Source organism: Bison bison, unplaced genomic scaffold (genome assembly GCF_000754665.1).
Source record: "Bison bison bison isolate TAMUID 2011002044 unplaced genomic scaffold, Bison_UMD1.0 scf7180017864456, whole genome shotgun sequence".
NCBI lineage: Eukaryota > Metazoa > Chordata > Mammalia > Artiodactyla > Bovidae > Bison > Bison bison.
Genome location: NW_011495018.1, coordinates 18,473,419 through 18,490,717, shown reverse-complemented (window position 1 = coordinate 18,490,717; position 17,299 = coordinate 18,473,419). Strand labels below are relative to the sequence as shown.

Sequence of the window (17,299 nt, the reverse complement as noted above, 5' to 3'; positions counted from 1 at the left end):
CACTCTCACATCCATACATGACCACAGGAAAAACCATAGCCTTGACTAGACGGACCTTTGTTGGCAAAGTAATGTCTCTGCTTTTGAATATGCTATCTAGGTTGGTCATAACTTTCCTTCCAAGGAGTAAGCGTCTTTTAATTTCATGGCTGCAGTCACCATCTGCAGTAATTTTGGAGCCCAAAACAATAAAGTCCTACTTTTAATTAGAATGTTCTTATAAAATGACTGAAACAAAAATGTAGTTAACACTCAGATTTTCTCTTACATGTGCTTTTGCAGTTATTTGTCTGGATGATCCTGCTCCACCTTTCTAAAACTCAGTTCTTAATGATGATTTCAGAGAAGTGCTCTAAATAATTGTGTTGCTGAGTAACTGATTTATTGGTGCTTCATATTTATGCTGAGACATGGCAATAATTTAAATGGTTACTACTTAAATCAAGGCTAATGAAAAATCTTTTCCCCTTATAAAAATTGAAGACTGAATTGAAACATTTTTTAAAAATTTTGTTTATCTGAGTTCTACTATTTTTACTCAGACAAGTAAGAGCTGAATTGGTGCCAAGTGTGCAGTGTTTATGGAAATAATTTATTAGGGCTATTTGCTCTAAGAGGCAAAATATCTGACAACATTTTTGGATGTGAGTTTATTAGACATGACCTGAGCCAATTTGTAGTTGTTGGTTTTTATTTTTTAATGCCAAGTAGAAATAAGCTATCTTTGATAACTTACATCATGCTTGCTGTCTTTCTGTTTCATCATCAGTAATCACCACTCCTATTATTCACATTAGTTGAGTAATTACCAAGTAAAAGACATCTGTTCTAAGCACATTATAGGAATTACCCTGTTTAATCTTTATAGATGTCTATTAAAAGACATACTATTTTTTAGAAATGAGACAAGTGAGACCCAGAGAAGTTAAGAAGCCTGTCCAAGCTTGCATGACTAGTGAGCAGTGGAGCCTATGATGTGAACGCAGGTGTCTGACTTGAAAGCCTGTTTTCTTAATCATCATACTATTTCAGTATTGCCTCCCATGAAATGCTCATGTGTTGTATCCAGGTTGTTATAAAGTTCCCTGCTGTGATTTCACTGAGCTATGTGTAATGTAATATGTTACTATATCCATTTAGCTCCATATCCACCTGGTTATAAAGTATGAGGTTGGAGGTCACGATCACATATTGGTTGTATCCTAATCAGAAGACTTTCCAGGAGAATTTTCACCAAATAACTGAGTAACTGTAGAAATCATGGTTTGGTATATCTTCTCATAGTCCTAGTGGTTTGAGGTCGGAAGACCAGACCAGTTTGGGTTGGATGACAGGATACTCCACAGACAGTAAAATCATTCTCATGGAGGGCGTTTGGCTTAATGCACATGGTTTTAAAAATTCTTGACAGAGTAAACACTTTGGCACTCCGTGTGTCACTTGGCAAGTCCTCAGTAACTGTTTATTGACCTTAACAAAAATGGAGCACAGAAGTGGTCCCAGTGTTCACTTGACCACAGGCAGTTTGCTCCCTGGGCCTGGCTCCTCAAGTTGTAAAATGAGGACTTGGAATTAAATCCTTTCAGCTCTCAACGTCAAGTCATGTGAAGAGTAAGCAGATGGTTTAAACCATGGTTTTCTCTCACCCTTCCAGCTGGAACAGATGGATTTGGAAGTCCGAGAGATACCTCCCCAAAGTCGAGGAATGTACAGCAACAGGATGAGAAGCTACAAGCAAGAGATGGGAAAACTCGAGACAGATTTCGTGAGTCAGATTTGATCCTTTATTATACTTGCCAATCTTTACAGTGATTGTCACATCTTTTTTTTTATTGCTTCCCCCACACACCTTAGTCAGCATTAAATGCGTCGTCTTTAGGAGCTTGTGCCAAAGACATGCAAGAGCTTCCATTGTTTTGCTTGTAGGGCTGGCTAATGATGGACTTGAAGGTATGTTGGATTCCTGACTCACAATATAGACCCAAGTCATGTGGTTTTTGAGTTTGGATGGTATTTATTGATATTTAGCATTTATCAGAATTTTGAAATCTGATTTGGGGCCTTTCAGAGTTTGCAGGTTTTAAGCTGAATTGTTCATGGATGGACTTCAGGGACTTGTGGATGTCCTGAAATTATATCAGTGTATTTGGATGTGTGTTTCTATATGTATGTTTTTCTGAGATAGGCTTCATAGCCTTTATTACCAGAGTTTTAAAAGGATATATTACACTTCTCCCCTCCAGGAACTCAATTAATAATTTATATAAAGGGTCCTTTGTATTGAGTGTCTTATGAGAATATTTAGCTTTCTCTTCCTATGTATCTGACTTTCATCTCCACCCACCATTAGCAAACTTAAGAATATAAATTTAAAGATATTGACATTAAAATTGTTAGTAATTAGAAGGTAATAGGAGCAGACAGATACAGATGAGCAATTCCACTTCGGGGTATATACTCAAGAAAATTGAAAGCAGGATCTTGAAGATATTGTGTTATTGTGGCAATACCCAAAGATGGAAGCAACCTAGATGGAAAGAAAGAAAGAAATGAAGACGCTCAGTCATGTCTGATGTCTGACTCTTTGTGACCCCATGGACTGTAGCCTACCAGGCTCCTCTGTCCATGGGATTCTCCAGGCAAGAATTCTGGAGTGGGTTGCCATTTCCTTCTCCAGGGGATCTTCCTGACCCAGGAATCGAACCCTGGTCTCCCTCACTGCAGGCAGGCGCTTTACCCTCTGAGCCACCAGGTAAGCCCCGTAGTGTGCATTCACAGGTGAGTGCATGAACACAGGGTGGTGTGTGCATACAGTGGACTATTAAGGCAGCCTTGAAAATGCAGGACATTCTGACATAGTTATGGCAAGGATGAACACTGAGAACATTATGCTAAGCGAAATAAGCCAGTCACAAAGGACAAATACTTTGTTTCCACTTAAATGAGGCCCTTAAAGTAGAAAGTAGATTGCCGGTTGCCAAGCGCTGAGGGGAGGGGAACCGGGCAGCTACTGTTTCATGGCTGTAGAATTTCAGTTTTGCGGCATGAAAAAGCTGTAGAAATTGGTTGCTCAGCCGTGTGAATATATTTCACCACAATGAACCATACACTTAACATTGATGAAGATGGTACATTTTATATGTATTTTACCACAATTAAAAATTAAAATTTAAAAAAGTGTAGATGAAGAAAGATCTGAGCTTACCATACTGTGAGCGACAGGAGTCAGGTGTGGGCATGTAAACCGACTGTATTTCCGACCCTGGGGTCCAAATTTATAAAGAAAGTTGAGAATTTATAAGGACCCTTCTGCCTCTGTTTCCTCCCTAGCTGCTTCACTTTTGGAAGCCACATCTCCTAGACCATAGTGTAGCCTCCCACTCCAAGACCGGTGGTACCGAGTCTCATAAGAATTTCACCTGAAGTCTGGAAGTAGGATGACCTGCAGTTCTTCGTATTTGTTTTACGTTATCATGGGTAGTTGCCTAAGAAGCTGAGTCGGGGTATGTCAATGACTCTGATGCAATTACTTTTTAAGTTGCCCGCCTATTAATTAAAAAGAAAAATCAGAATCCACAATGGGCCTAAATTCAGGAAAGAAATGTAACTTCCTCTCTTCTGTACTTTGTACTAGATAAAACTTTCCCTGCTCGCAAAAGATAGGTTCCCTTAGCAAGAATGTGAGAGATGATGAGAAAATTGGATTGATTTAAAAATCTGATAACTTAAAATTGTACTTAGTTCTAATTAAAGTTAATGTTTTAATATAAGTGATTAAAGTAAAATAAATATGTATAAGGATTATTTTAGTTTGTTTACTTCATCTTTATGAAGTGCTTTTTCAAAGATTTTCTTCTCTTGGTTTGTAAGACAACTAAGCATATTAGTCTGCTAGCATTGCCATACAATGTACCCCAAACTGGGTGCCTTAAACAACAAAAATGTGTCTTCTTGAAGTTCTGGAGTCTGGAAGTCCAAAATCAAGGTGTTGTAACGGTTTGTTTCTTATGAGGCCTCTCTCTGTAGCTTGTGGATGGCTGTCTTCTCCCTGTGTCTTTACAGCCCCTATGTGTTTATGTTCTAATTTCTTCTTCTCATACAGAAACCAGTTGTATTAGATTAAGGCTCGCCCCAATGGCCTCATTTTATTTCATTTAACTCTTTAAAGACCCCCATCTCCACGTACAGTCATATTCTGAAGTATTAAGGGTTAGACTTCAACACATGAAATGGGGGGACATTATTCAACCCATAACACTATATTTGGAGAAGGAAACGGCAACCCACTTCAGTATTCTTGCCTGGAAAATCCCATGAATGGAGGAGCTTGGCGGGCTACAGCCCATGGGGTCGCAAAGAGCAACTTCACTGCACTGCAACACTAAATTTAGTTTTAATCTTTTCTTCTTAATTTTTTTTCAGAAGTTAAGTTGCTTTTATGGCTTCTAAGGGAGCTAACTCAGTGTTAAGAATTTCTTTCCTAACGACTGCAGTCTTGAGTAGAGTCGTTCAGGTATTTGGATATCACATAGGTAAACGTTTCTCAGGTGTATTTTCTGTTATAAACGAAAATGGAATGAGCAACTATGAACTAAACATTTATTCTCTGGGTGATCATTAAGATTCTTGTGTTTCTTTGTATATTTGCCACACAGCTCCCTTCTACTGTGTCAGGAAACATCCTTCACCACCACCACCACCACCGCCGCCTTGTATGTGATTCAGTTTATAAAGTGCTTTACCATGCACTATTCATTTCATTGTATAGAGAGTAGACAGAACAGCTGTGGATTACTATCCCCAGTTTACACACGATGGCACAAAGAGGTTCAACTTGATTACGGGTTTCATTCAACAAATCTTTTATTTTCTCCTTTATTTTTGGCCGTGCTGGGTGTTTGTTGGTGTGCACTGGCTTTCTCTAGTTGTGGCGAGTGAGGGCCGCTCCCTAGTCGTGGTGCCTGGGCGTCTCATTGCAGCTGCTGCTCTGTCGCAGAGTACAGCCTCTAGACGTGCAGGCTCTGGAGCTGCAGGCTCTAGAGCACAAGCTCAGTCGTTGTGGCACACGGGCTTAGTTGCCCCACCGCGTGTGGAATCTTAGACCAGGGATCGAACCCACGTCCCCTGCATTGGCAGGCAGGTTCTTAACCCACTGGACCACCAGGGAAGTCCTCAAGAGATCTTTCTCGAGTGCTGTAGTAATCAGGCGGTGTCCTGGGTGCTGGGAAAAAAAGCCATGATTAAGAGATCAAGTTCTTGCTTGTATGGAATTTATATTGTAGTGGGGATGATGAGAAGCAAGTAAATGCATATATCTCAATTTCAGATAGTGTTAAATTCGATAAATAAGGTGAGTAAGTTGATAGTGACTAGCAGGGCTGTTGTGACTTTTTGCCTGGGTGTTCTCTGCTTGAGTCGGGGAGAGAGAGAGGTGCATATGGTTATAGAGGGAGACAGAAGAATGATCAGTAAGGGCATTGTAGGCGGGGTAAAGACCTTGGCTTTTCCTCCGTCTTGATTGGAAGTGATTCTAGGGCTTTGAGAAGTAAGAGGTCCTTTGCCTCCTGTTTTACAGTTTTGTCCACTTTACTATATTTTGTCACATGAGGTATTTGAATAGAATGTAGAAGATATTTACATAATTCCCTTTTGACTCTTATTTTCTTCTTACATTTAATTCTTTTATTTTTTAATGGAATTAAAAATATCTTCTTAAAGACGTTGGATTACTTTGTTATACTGATATGTCTAGAAGTATTGAATCCCAGGAAAGAGTAGTAGAGATGGTCCTTCCTCTTTTATTTGCAAAGTTTATTGCAAATGAAGACGTTCTCTCATGGCCTTGTAATATCAAGACCTTGGGGGAACATCTATGCCAGTGGGGAAAGGCAGAGGACAACTCAGCACTTTTTTCTTCAACCCCATTGCCTGCTTACTCTCTTTTTTCTGGCCCTTCTTCCTCCTGTGCCCATCCTTCAGCTGCCTGAACTCTTCAGTCTTCTTCTCCACTTACCCCACTGTCTCACTCCTATGTTATCACTCCTGTGACTTCAGTGACCACAGCTATATTCTCTTGGGTTTCTCACTGAGACCTCCCTCCAGCTCTAAATTCATATTCCTTAGTATTTACTGGGCACTTCTAATCCAGGGTCCTTTAAACCTTAAATTTGACAATGCTAGTCATTTCAGCATGAGCTTTCATTTTTCCCTCTTTATCTTCTTGCACATCCAGTTGGTCACTGAGAGTTAACAATCCTTCCACTTAAATATTTCCTGCTTTCATCACCACCACTGGAAGCGTTCATGTTTCTCAATCTGGATGGTTCTAGTAGCCTTTTCTTCTTCTGTTCTTCTCCCGACCTAAACCATCCTTCTCTCCACTCTGGAATGATCTTTCTAACACCTTGATCTGAATATGTCACACTGTTCCACAGAATTCTGGAGTTCTCATTGCATGTTGAATCAAATTCAGGTCAACTTCTAGGCTTTCTGTTCTCTTCCATTGTTTCTTTGCATGTCTACTAATTTTATTAGTATGTACTTGATACTGTGGATCTTTGTTAAAAAGCCTGCAATTTGTTGTTTTCCTGTGGAGTAGTGCCTCTCAATAATTTTTTTTCGTTGTTCTCACCCCACTAAGGAACTTTTTAAGACTTTTTTCTAATTGCTCCTCTATCCCCCAGGAAATTTTAATACCATGAATATACTGTGTATCTGAATATCTGTTCATGTAATGTGGCTCTTTGTAAGGCCATGAATCTTTGTAATATTTAAAATTCTTCATCTTCCCAAGTGGGCTTCCTTAGTAGTTCCATGGTAAAGAATCCGCTTGCCAATACTGGAGATGTGGGTTTGATTTCAGGGTCAGGAAGATCCCCTGGAGAAGGAGATGGCAACCCACTCCAGTATTCTTGCCTGGAGAATTCCATGGACAGAGGACCCTGGAGGGGCTACAGTCCATGGGGTCACAAAAGAGTCAGATGAGACTTACCGACTAAACAATATCTTCCCAAGTACCAGTTTTAGCCTCTGGGCATAATATCACCCCTGTCGACAGTGCGTGTTGTAGAGAATGTTGTCCTTTATTTGGGCAAGCAGATGATTTGCTAATATACCCCTTCAAGGCTTATCGTTAACTTTGTTAGGATGTGTCTAGAGTAGCCTGACTTTGGAGGTGTGCCTTTCTCGGGCTCCATTTGAACGACTGGAGTGTGCAGTGCACATTCCGCCCTCTTGTTTAGAATCCTGTCTCCTGCTCTGCGTGGCCTCCAGAATGTCCGTTCTACCCGTGCTCCCCTGGTGCGTGTCCCCTGTGCGTCCTTGTGCCTCTGCTCCGGCAAGTTCATTTTCAGCCGAAGACTTAACAGGACGCCTTTACAGATCTCTGGAGCTCCTTCTCCCACTGCTCTGCTAAATTTCACCCATCTCAGCAGTCCCCACCTCCAGCGTGTGCCTCCTAAGCTCAGAGACCTGATGTGTTCCATTTGGGCTCCATCCGCCATGCTATGGGGCTTCTCAGGTGGCTCAGTGGTAAAGAACCCGCCTGCCAACACAGGAGATGCAGGAACACAAGTTCGATCCCTGAGTTGGGAAGATCCCTTGGAGTAGGAAATGGCAACTCACTCCAGTATTCTTGTCTGGGGAATCCCATGGACAGAGGAGTCTGGTGGGCTACAGTCCATGGGGTCACAAAGAGTCTAATACAACTTAGTGACTGAGCACACACACACATATATTTGCTGCTGCTGCTGCTAAGTCACTTCAATCGTGTCTGACACTGTGTGACCCCATAGATGGTAGCCCACCAGGCTCCCCCGTCCCTGGGATTCTCCTGGCAAGAAGACTGGAGTGGGTTGCCATTTCCTTCTCCAAGGCATGAAAGTGAAAAGTGAAGTCACTCAGTCGTGTCCGACTCTTCGCGACCCCATGGACTGCAGCCCTCTAGGCTCCTCTGTCCATGGGATTTTCCAGGCAAGAGTACTGGAGTGGGGTGCCATCACCTTCTCCAAATATATTTGAAAACAACTTAAAAAATTAAAATTCATGTATTTAAGCCATCTTGTAATTTCTCCCTTCATTAGTGGTATGAATTTAGCTAGGGCACAGTCATATCCAGGAAAATGAACCAGCTCAAAGGAGGAAAAATAATATAGTTGAGGATTTTTTCAAGTTTAAGATTATTGTTTGTTTCTTCAGAAAATAAACTCAAGCGAACAACAACAACAACAAAATCCCTAAGCTTGTATAAACAATAATAAAAAAACTAACATTGTGTAAAATATTTGACCAAGTCTCAGTAAATAGAAAGAGAGAGGAGCAAGAGATGTACCAGGATGAGAACGTGGAGTGTCCAATGATGATGAATGCCTTTTCGCATCTGATGATGTACTATGATGCTGGCGCCATCTTGTGGTAGCTGTGTATAGTTGCATATTTCTTTTTTCTTGTAACAAAGCTGAACTTTCTTTAAGACGTTACACAGAGACTACAGGATTTGGGGTGGAGGATTAGATCGTAAAAGAATGTTAGAAGTAGAGCTTTTCAGCCCCAGCATCAAGTTCACTTCTATCCCAGGTCAGTGGTGCCCGAGTGCTGTCCTTTTCCCGTTTGGCAGGCTATGTGATGTGATTGTTAGCCCAGCTCCAGGTGCAGAGCTGTCTACATCAGAGAATGGCACTTCTATTGACAGTCTCAGCAGTGAGGCTGAATGGTCCTGGAAACCCAACTACCTGCAGACTATCGGAGTTGGTCCCTTAGGTCAGGGTTCAAAGGATGTTGTGGAACAGCTTGAAGCTTTTACTGCTACTGCCTATACTCACTCTTTTAACAGGTGACTGGACAACTTGAGTATCTGAGTTTATGAGTGAAGCCAGTAGCCGTATTCTTTTTTTTTTTTTTTTAAAGTCTAAGATAGACTAAAGAAGTATAAACGACAGATGAACTTTTTAAAAATTCTGACTTTAGTTGAAAGGTCAAAAACTTGACGCTTCTGTTTATCTTTTGTGTTCTTATGACTTCCTGAGATATTTTGGTTTTTTTCTGTGGAAGCCATAGAAAGCCATGAAAGAATGTTTTAGAAATTCAGATCATATCAGTGGTAATATGTTGTAATTTTGATATCAACTGTCGTTCTTGCAGGAATATAAGTGCATTCTGGACAGACATAACAAAGCCAGACTGGACAGAATGATCTCAAGAAAATTTCCTCCACTATGTGTACTTAATAAATAGGATTTCCATTTAAAAATTACATTTTTATTAGATTCTCTATAAAAATAGTATCTGTTTATTATGGAGTATTCTGGAAATAATTGAGAGTAGAAAGAAGCAAAAAAAAATCTTAGCCCTATTACCTCAAAAGATTCATGTTTTAAATTTTTGTTTCCTTATCTTCCCCTCTCCTTTGATAATTCATTGCTTTATTTTACATAATGATTATCCTAATATTTAATTCATATTTTCTCATATTTTTTTAAAACATAAGATGCTGACAGTGATAATTTCTATTTCTATAAATTCTTAATCATTTTAATGGGTGCATAGTATTTCAGAGTTTCCCTGGTGGCTCAGACAGTAAAGAATCTGCCTGCAGTGCAGGAGACCTGGGTTCAATTTCTGGGTCGGGAAGATCCCCTGGAGGAGGGCATGGCAACCCACTCCAGGATTCTTACCTGGGGGATCCCATAAACAGAGGAGCCTGGTGGACCACAGTCCACAGAGTCGCAGAGTCAGACATGACTGAGTGACTTAACACTCACTCACACATAATATTTCAATCAGTGATATTAGTTCATCTTTTGTTCAGCCCTTACATTTTTCATTCATTCCCTCTATGATTTATTGTGCTGCAGTGAACAGAACAGGATTATTTCATCAGGGTCATTTCTCAGAAGGCAGATTACTGTGTAAAAGGGTAACAAAAATATTATAGCTCTAATTAAAATATTCCTTAGAAATTCATTCTACTGTGACTTGTTAGGTCATTTTTCTTGCTGTAATCGTCTCTGTGTTTGAAGGTAAAGAACTAACACTCATAGGCAGGCCAGAGATAAGTACTTTATGTATATCACTCATTTAAGCCACAGTTGTATGAAAAATATACTGTTGTGATCTGTTATTAACAGGAATTTTACAACTCTAGGATTAAATATAACTGAGATTTCTTTTTCTAAGATACTTTTCCATGGAAGATATATTCATGCTGGTAAGGCTAACTTACCATGATTCTCCATATCTCGTCTAAACCTGATCTCATTTTATATTTTCAAAATTTCACGATCAAGAGCTGAAGAATATTTTAGTTCTCTGGATATGACTTTGACCCTTTTAAGATAAAAAGTAATACTGTGTTTACATGTTGTTCTTATTTAATTGCTAAGTCGTGTCCGACTCTTGCGACCCCCATGGACTTCATGCAGCCTGTCAGGTTCCTCCACCCATGGGATTTCCTAATCAAGAATACTGGAGTGGGTTGCCATTTCATTCTCCAGGGAATCTTCCCAACCAAGGGATCGAACCCATGTCTCCTGCATTGCAGGCCGATTCTTTACTGCTGAGCCTCTGAGGAAGCCCATATTTGTGTATACATATATGGTTTTTCTTGTTTGATGTTATTTTCTGAGAACACTAATTCCTAAAGCCTCGATAGGTGAAATTGTTAGAAAATCATCATGCCATTGGCCTTCTTTGTAGGATTCTCATTCCAGGCTTTGACCTTGGAAATCTGTTCACAGCGTCTCCAATAATTTCAAAGCTGACACAGGAAATGGATCCAAAAGTCTGTTTTTAGCTGTGGTGATGCCTTCTGGGAGCTGCTCTGTGCTTGCCTGTCACCTTGGTCTCCTAATTCAGGATACTGTAAAGGTTCATGTTCTTGACCCTTCTCCCCATCATGTAAACTTTAATGGAACAGTAGTATGTTTTAAATATTTTATCGTTGGTCATATGTACTAAATTTGAGCTTGGCCTTAATAGATTTTTCTTCTCTTTGGCAGCCCTGACACTTTATTCCAAAGTGACTGTTTTTAGGATGACTGCTTTGGGCTTCAGACCATTGTCTTTAGCTCCTATAGAGCTTTACGACCTGCAAAAATCACTTCTGTCTCCACTGTAGTCACTGGCAGAGTTGAAGTGTGTCCTGGTATGAATGTGTCTCTGTGTGTGCACTTACACATTCGTGTATGTATATATATTTTAAATTGTTGTCAGATGTATGTATGTATGTATGTATGTATGTATATATGTATATATATTTAAATTGTTGTCCTGGTATGAATGTGTTTCTGTGTGTGCACTTACACATTCGTGTATGTATATATATTTTAAATTGTTGTCAGATGTATGTATGTATGTATGTATGTATGTATATATGTATATATATTTAAATTGTTGTCCTGGTATGAATGTGTTTCTGTGTGTGCACTTACACATTCGTGTATGTATATATATTTTAAATTGTTGTCAGATGTATGTATGTATGTATGTATGTATGTATATATGTATATATATTTAAATTGTTGTCCTGGTATGAATGTGTTTCTGTGTGTGCACTTACACATTCGTGTATGTATATATATTTTAAATTGTTGTCAGATGTATGTATGTATGTATATTTAAATTGTTGTCTCAGCTTCCTGAGAAGCTATTACAGTTTTATTGGAAGATTTCTTTTATTATCTACTCATTTTTTTAATCATTGAAATCAAAGTTTTAATGTCATTTTATGGTGGAGGAGCAAGTTTCTGTTATAACTTTTATGTTATTTCTAGTGGTTTGAGTTTTCTAAGCAGATGAAGTGTGTATTTTCTGGATATGGTGTTAAATTGTTTTAAAACAGATGAAGAATTATAAAGTTTATTGGTTTTAATGCAGTTGTCTCTGCTTCTAATCCTTCTTAAAAGACTTAACAAATTATTATCGGCTTTTCTGTTATTTGTTTTGCCTAGCCACTTTGATCTTATCTAGGAAATTAGGAGGAATGATAAAAATAGGTAAGATTTTTGAAAGATGAACTATAAGCTGGTAATAAATTTGGCTTCGTTGTTAGTCACTAGATGGCACTGTTTATTTGCAGAGTGCCATTTTTTTTTTCTTTTTTTTTAAAGAACTGGTAGTAACTGAAATTACTGCCTCATGAATAAAATATTTCTGATGGGATTTGCATTTCTATATTGGCTGAAGACACTGTTGAATGTTTTATTAACCAGCCCAGTGCAACTGTCAGCCTATTAAAGAGATCCAATGGTCCCTGTTTAGATAAATAAACTAAATAAATCCAATTCGTCAAATTGTGTTCCTGGCTGTTTATTTTCCATTCTTTTGATGTACAGTTTATTTTAAGTTAAAGCCACATTGGTTTAAAAATTAATGGGAAAATGTTATTTGGTGTTTGGAACATGAAGAAACTAATTGCCATCGTCAAACCCAGCTCTGTTTTAATCTTAAATTGTTCGCTCATACATAGTAAACTTTTTACTGGTTGCTGGTAAACTGTCCCATGCTCAAAAATAGCCTGACATTCTGCAGATATGTGGTCAGAAACTGTTACCAAGATTTGTGGAAACCCTCTTGAACTTCCCTGGGAAAAGTACTATGTAGCTTAAAAGATAAGGCTTTTGCTTATTTTTTTGCCTTTCGGTCATGCTCCTTTTTCACATAGGGTACACTATATTCTTTGGGGCTTCCCTGGTGGCTCAGTGGTAAAGAATCTGCCTGCCAATGCAGCAGACACAGATGCCATCCCTGGGTCAGGAAGATCCCTGGGTCAGGAAGATCCCGTGGAGACGGAAAGGGCAACCCATTCCAGTAGTCTTGCCTGGGAAATCCCATGGACAAAGGAGAGCCTGGCAGGCTACAGTCCATAGGGTTGCAAAAGAGTCGGACACGACTTATTGACTAAAACCGCAACAACAACATGCTATTCCTTGGAAAGAAGAGCAGCTAATTGGGTTTTAAATAGAATATCTTTTATCAGAGCACTTGCCAGACAGTGTCCCGGTAAGTGCCAAACTTTGAAGGGGGTGACAGTGATGCTGTGATGTTGCTAGGGCAACCAAAGGGCTCAAGGCTGTTGCTCCATACAGATGCCCACACACCTTCAGTGCCCTCTTAAAGCTTATGTTCTAAGGGATCTTGAAGCTCAAAATGTAACTATTGAATATGACTGACTGAGCTAGAGATTTCATACTCAGGCCCTAGGGTTAAAACATATTCAAATAAAGCATGTCACTTTTGTGCTTTGCTACGCTGAAGTAAGTGAGCGACTGGAAATGACACATCGTGATTCCAACTTTGCTTTCTCATTTCTTTTTTCATGAATCTTCCCCTGCTTTTTATGCCATTCTTATTGTCTTTTATCCAGTTCCACATTTGTGAGGTTCAGAACAAAGCTTAAAACAGAATAGGCACTTCTGACTTAACTCATAGCTTTTAGGAGCGTGGAGCTGCTTATGATGAAGATGGAACCCGATCTGGTCTCTAGGGTGAAGGTTTTTCAACTGTGTAATAGTGGTTGAAGAGTTTTGCTATGTTACCTAGTTTAAGCTTTCCTGAACAAGAACTTAAAAGGGGGCTAGAAGAGATTTCTTTGCCAGAGACTCTTTCTCTTGATTTCAGATCCTTGGATATCTACCAGGACATGGACCATGCACATAGACAGTCTCTTTTTTAACTTGTTTTGTTTAACGTCCTGTCCTTTATTCCCCCAAATGAAAGATTCATTTTTAAGAATAAAAACCAAGAACAAATGTGGAGTCAAATTGGTCTTCTGACTTTTGTTTTAAGAAGTTCATCAGATCGTGGATTAAAAGCCTTTGCTAGAAATGCCTCTGAAATGCTGAAGTGTGGTCAGATTGGGAAACATCATCAAAAAAATGGGACTTTACCCTCAGTGCTTTTTATTAGTTCTTGAGGCACCTTGTGTCTTCGCAAATTCACAGAAGCTTCCGTAGGTATAAACACGATCACAGAATGTTCGGAGGAAGTATACAAATTTTCTCCATTTGGTTCTGTTAAATATTGTTTAATGCAAGATATCACTGTCTTAGACTTGAAAATCTACTGTGAAAATGGAGATTTCTGTTATTGGTTGTAAAGAATTTGACCTGTAATTGCATTCTTAAAATGGAGAGAGACAGTCAGATTTTATGGTTTGGAAAGTCATACGACCTGGCATTGGTCTTGGTGTGAAATGTTCAATTATAGAAATGAAATGAGTTTCTTAAAAATGTATTCTGTACTTTAAAAAAACAGGGGTGCCCTTTGTTAATTTTGTCTGAGTATTTTCCATGACACCCCTCGATTTTCATAATGAAGCATAGCATCTTTGCATATTAAATGACTGATATTTTTTGTTTCATTGTTTTCTTATTTTGATTTTTTAATATAAACCTAGTCTACAAATACATTTCAACTGAAATAAGACTAGAGTTGTCTGTAATATGACTAGAATTGTCATAAGTATGGCCATATATAATAATTTTTATAGTGAAGCAATCACCATTTTTAGAACCTTGCAGATTTCATTGTAGCTTCAATGAAATTTAAGTTTTTCTACTCCTTTTTTTTTAAAGGACATGGTTCGGCACTATCCATTTCAAATGCTGTCTGATCCAGGGTTCTTTTTTGATGGCTTTATTTACCCTTAAAAAATATCATACATGTATTGCTGGACATTGGTTAGAAAGGTCCATCTCATACTTTTCTAATATTGTACGAAGCTAAATTTGGTCACAGACCACTTTGCCAAGAGAGGAAGTGTGAAATAGTGAGAAAAGCCCAAGGAATGCAGACCGAAGACTTCAGACGTGGCCTATTCCTTGTGCGTTCAGTTTCTGGATCTGCAAGTTTGGGTTGTCATGTCAAGTCTGCTTACCCAGTGGGGAAGGGTGGGGGTCAAATAAGATAATAAATGTGCAAATACTCTGAGAACTTCACTGATTTGCAGTCAGTGGCTTTGCTGTGCACAGTAGTAATCCTAGAATTAAAGAGTTTAGAGGTTAAAGTAACTCCAAGTCAGAATATTCTCTCAGTATCCTAAACCTTCCTTCTCAGTGCTTCAGGATGGACTGCGGGAGCTTACACAAAGGGTTGAAACATGAAATCTTCCTTCTTATTCTCAGATATGACCTTGTATGTTGAATTGCTTTTGTATTCTAGCAGATTTTGTTTCATAAAAGATGTTTTAGAAATTAATCCATGCAAGCAAGATTTCTCCTTGACCTTATGGTCAAGAAGAGTCAGAAGTAGAAGAGTTATGATACTCTATATTATTTTATACCATTTTATTATAAGTATCATATTGCTAGTTAGAGTTATATTTGTACTGAGTTTTTCATCTAGAGTTCAAACTACACATTGAATTATTAACTTAAATTTTCTTCCCATTTCTTCCTTAATTTCTAACAACTGACATTTCCCAAAAACTGTTAGAAGTTACTGTTTTTGCATTGTTATGTCACTGGCCTAACATACCAATACAGAGAAGGAGAAGGGCGAAGGTTCTGTAATATTTGTTGAAGTGCAACAGTTAGTCGCTCAGTCATATCCAACTCTTTGCAACCCCATGGGCTGTAGGCCACCAGGCTCCTCTGTCCATGGAATTCTTCAGGCAAGAAGACGAGTAGATCGCCATTCCCTTCTCCAGGCGATCTTCACCACCCAGGGATTGAACCACCCAAGTCTCCTGCACTGCAGGCAGATTCTTAACCATCTGAGTTACCAGGGAAGCCCCAGTAGTTAAATATTGTATTAATATCAACAAAGAATGGACTTTAGCATATCTAAAGGCAACATAGCTTTATAATTAAAAAGTTTCAAATGTTGTCATACACTGAGAATTTGGTTTATAATATGTCCCTAATATATGGTAATACCCAGCTAGAAATAATATGGTGGAAATTGAAATTATTTAAATCAAATTTTTACTAGTAAAACATACTATTAAAATTAACTTCAAACTGAAGAACAAGCAAGGAATCTGAGGAAGAGAACTTTCAAACTTCTTTCTGTTCCTTAGTGTTTTTTTTTTTAACTTTACAATATTGTATTGGTTTTGCCATATATCAACATGAATCCGCCACAGGTATACACGTGTTCCCCATCCTGAACCCTCCTCCCTCCTCGCTCCCTGTACCATCCCCCTGGGTTGTCCCAGTGCGCCAGCCCCAAGCATCCAGTATCGTGCATCAAACCTGGACTGGCGACTCGTTTCATATATGATATTATACATGTTCCAATGCTATTCTCCCAAATCATCCCACCCTCTCCCTCTCCCACAGAGTCCAAAAGACTGTTCTATACATCAGTGTCTCTTTTGTTGTCTCATACACAGGGTTATTGTTACCATCTTTCTAAATTCCATATATATGCATTAGTATACTGTATTAGTGTTTTTCTTTCTGACTTACTTTACTCTGTATAATCGGCTCCAGTTTCATCCACCTCATTAGAACTGATTCAAATGTGTTCTTTTTAATGGCTGAGTAATACTCCATTGTGTATATGTACCACAGCTTTCTTATCCATTCATCTGCTGATGGACATCTAGGTTGCTTCCACGTCCTGGCTATTATAAACATTGCTGCAATGAACATTGGGATACACGTGTCTCTTTCAATTCTAGTTTCCTCGGTGTGTATGCCCAGCAGTGGGATTGCTGGATCATAAGGCAGTTCTATTTCCAGTTTTTTAAGGAATCTCCACACTGTTCTCCATAGTGGCTGTGCTAGTTTGCATTCCCACCAACAGTGTAAGAGGGTTCCCTTTTCTCCACACCCTCTCCAGCATTTATTGCTTGTAGACTTTTGGATCACAGCCATTCTGACTGGTGTGAAATGGTACCTCATAGTGGTTTTGATTTGTTCATTAGTTTTAATGTTGAAAACTGTGGTTTTCAACAGTTTGCTGTTGTTTTGGAATAGATTACTAAAAACAACTTATATGTATTTAGAACTTATCAAGCATTGTTCAAGAGAGTACAAAGAAGGAATACGACATACTCTTCAAGGGGCTCATAGTTGATAATTTTCTTACTCGGGTAAGTGAGATGTTGGAGGTTCTGATGGGAGAGTGTGTGAAAGAGCACACTTCCAGGCAGGGGCTTCCAACCCAGGTGTCTGTGCAGGAATGAAGTGGGTTTGTGGGGGAAGGCACCCAGGAGGGATACCCACACTGAGACTTGAAGGGAGAAGAGGAATTTGGGAGAAGCAGGGTCTCCTCAGCTTGGAAGAATAACAAACAAAGTGGGGTGGGGGGAGTGTAGTGTGGTTGAAGGGAGGAAGGGGAGACCTTGAGGGTTTGA

General features: G+C 39.1%; 1 protein-coding gene across 4 annotated transcripts in view; it reads left to right on the top strand.

Moving 5' to 3' along the window:
- The window catches only part of VTI1A (vesicle transport through interaction with t-SNAREs 1A), a 372,758-nt gene that overhangs the window by 13,782 nt on the left and 341,677 nt on the right, over positions 1–17,299 (top strand). For all 4 annotated transcript variants that reach the window (XM_010859321.1, XM_010859322.1, XM_010859323.1 and 1 more), the window contains exon 3: positions 1,655–1,765. In XM_010859321.1, coding sequence (XP_010857623.1) covers positions 1,655–1,765 — 111 coding nt within the window. The remainder of the gene's footprint in view (positions 1–1,654; positions 1,766–17,299) is intronic.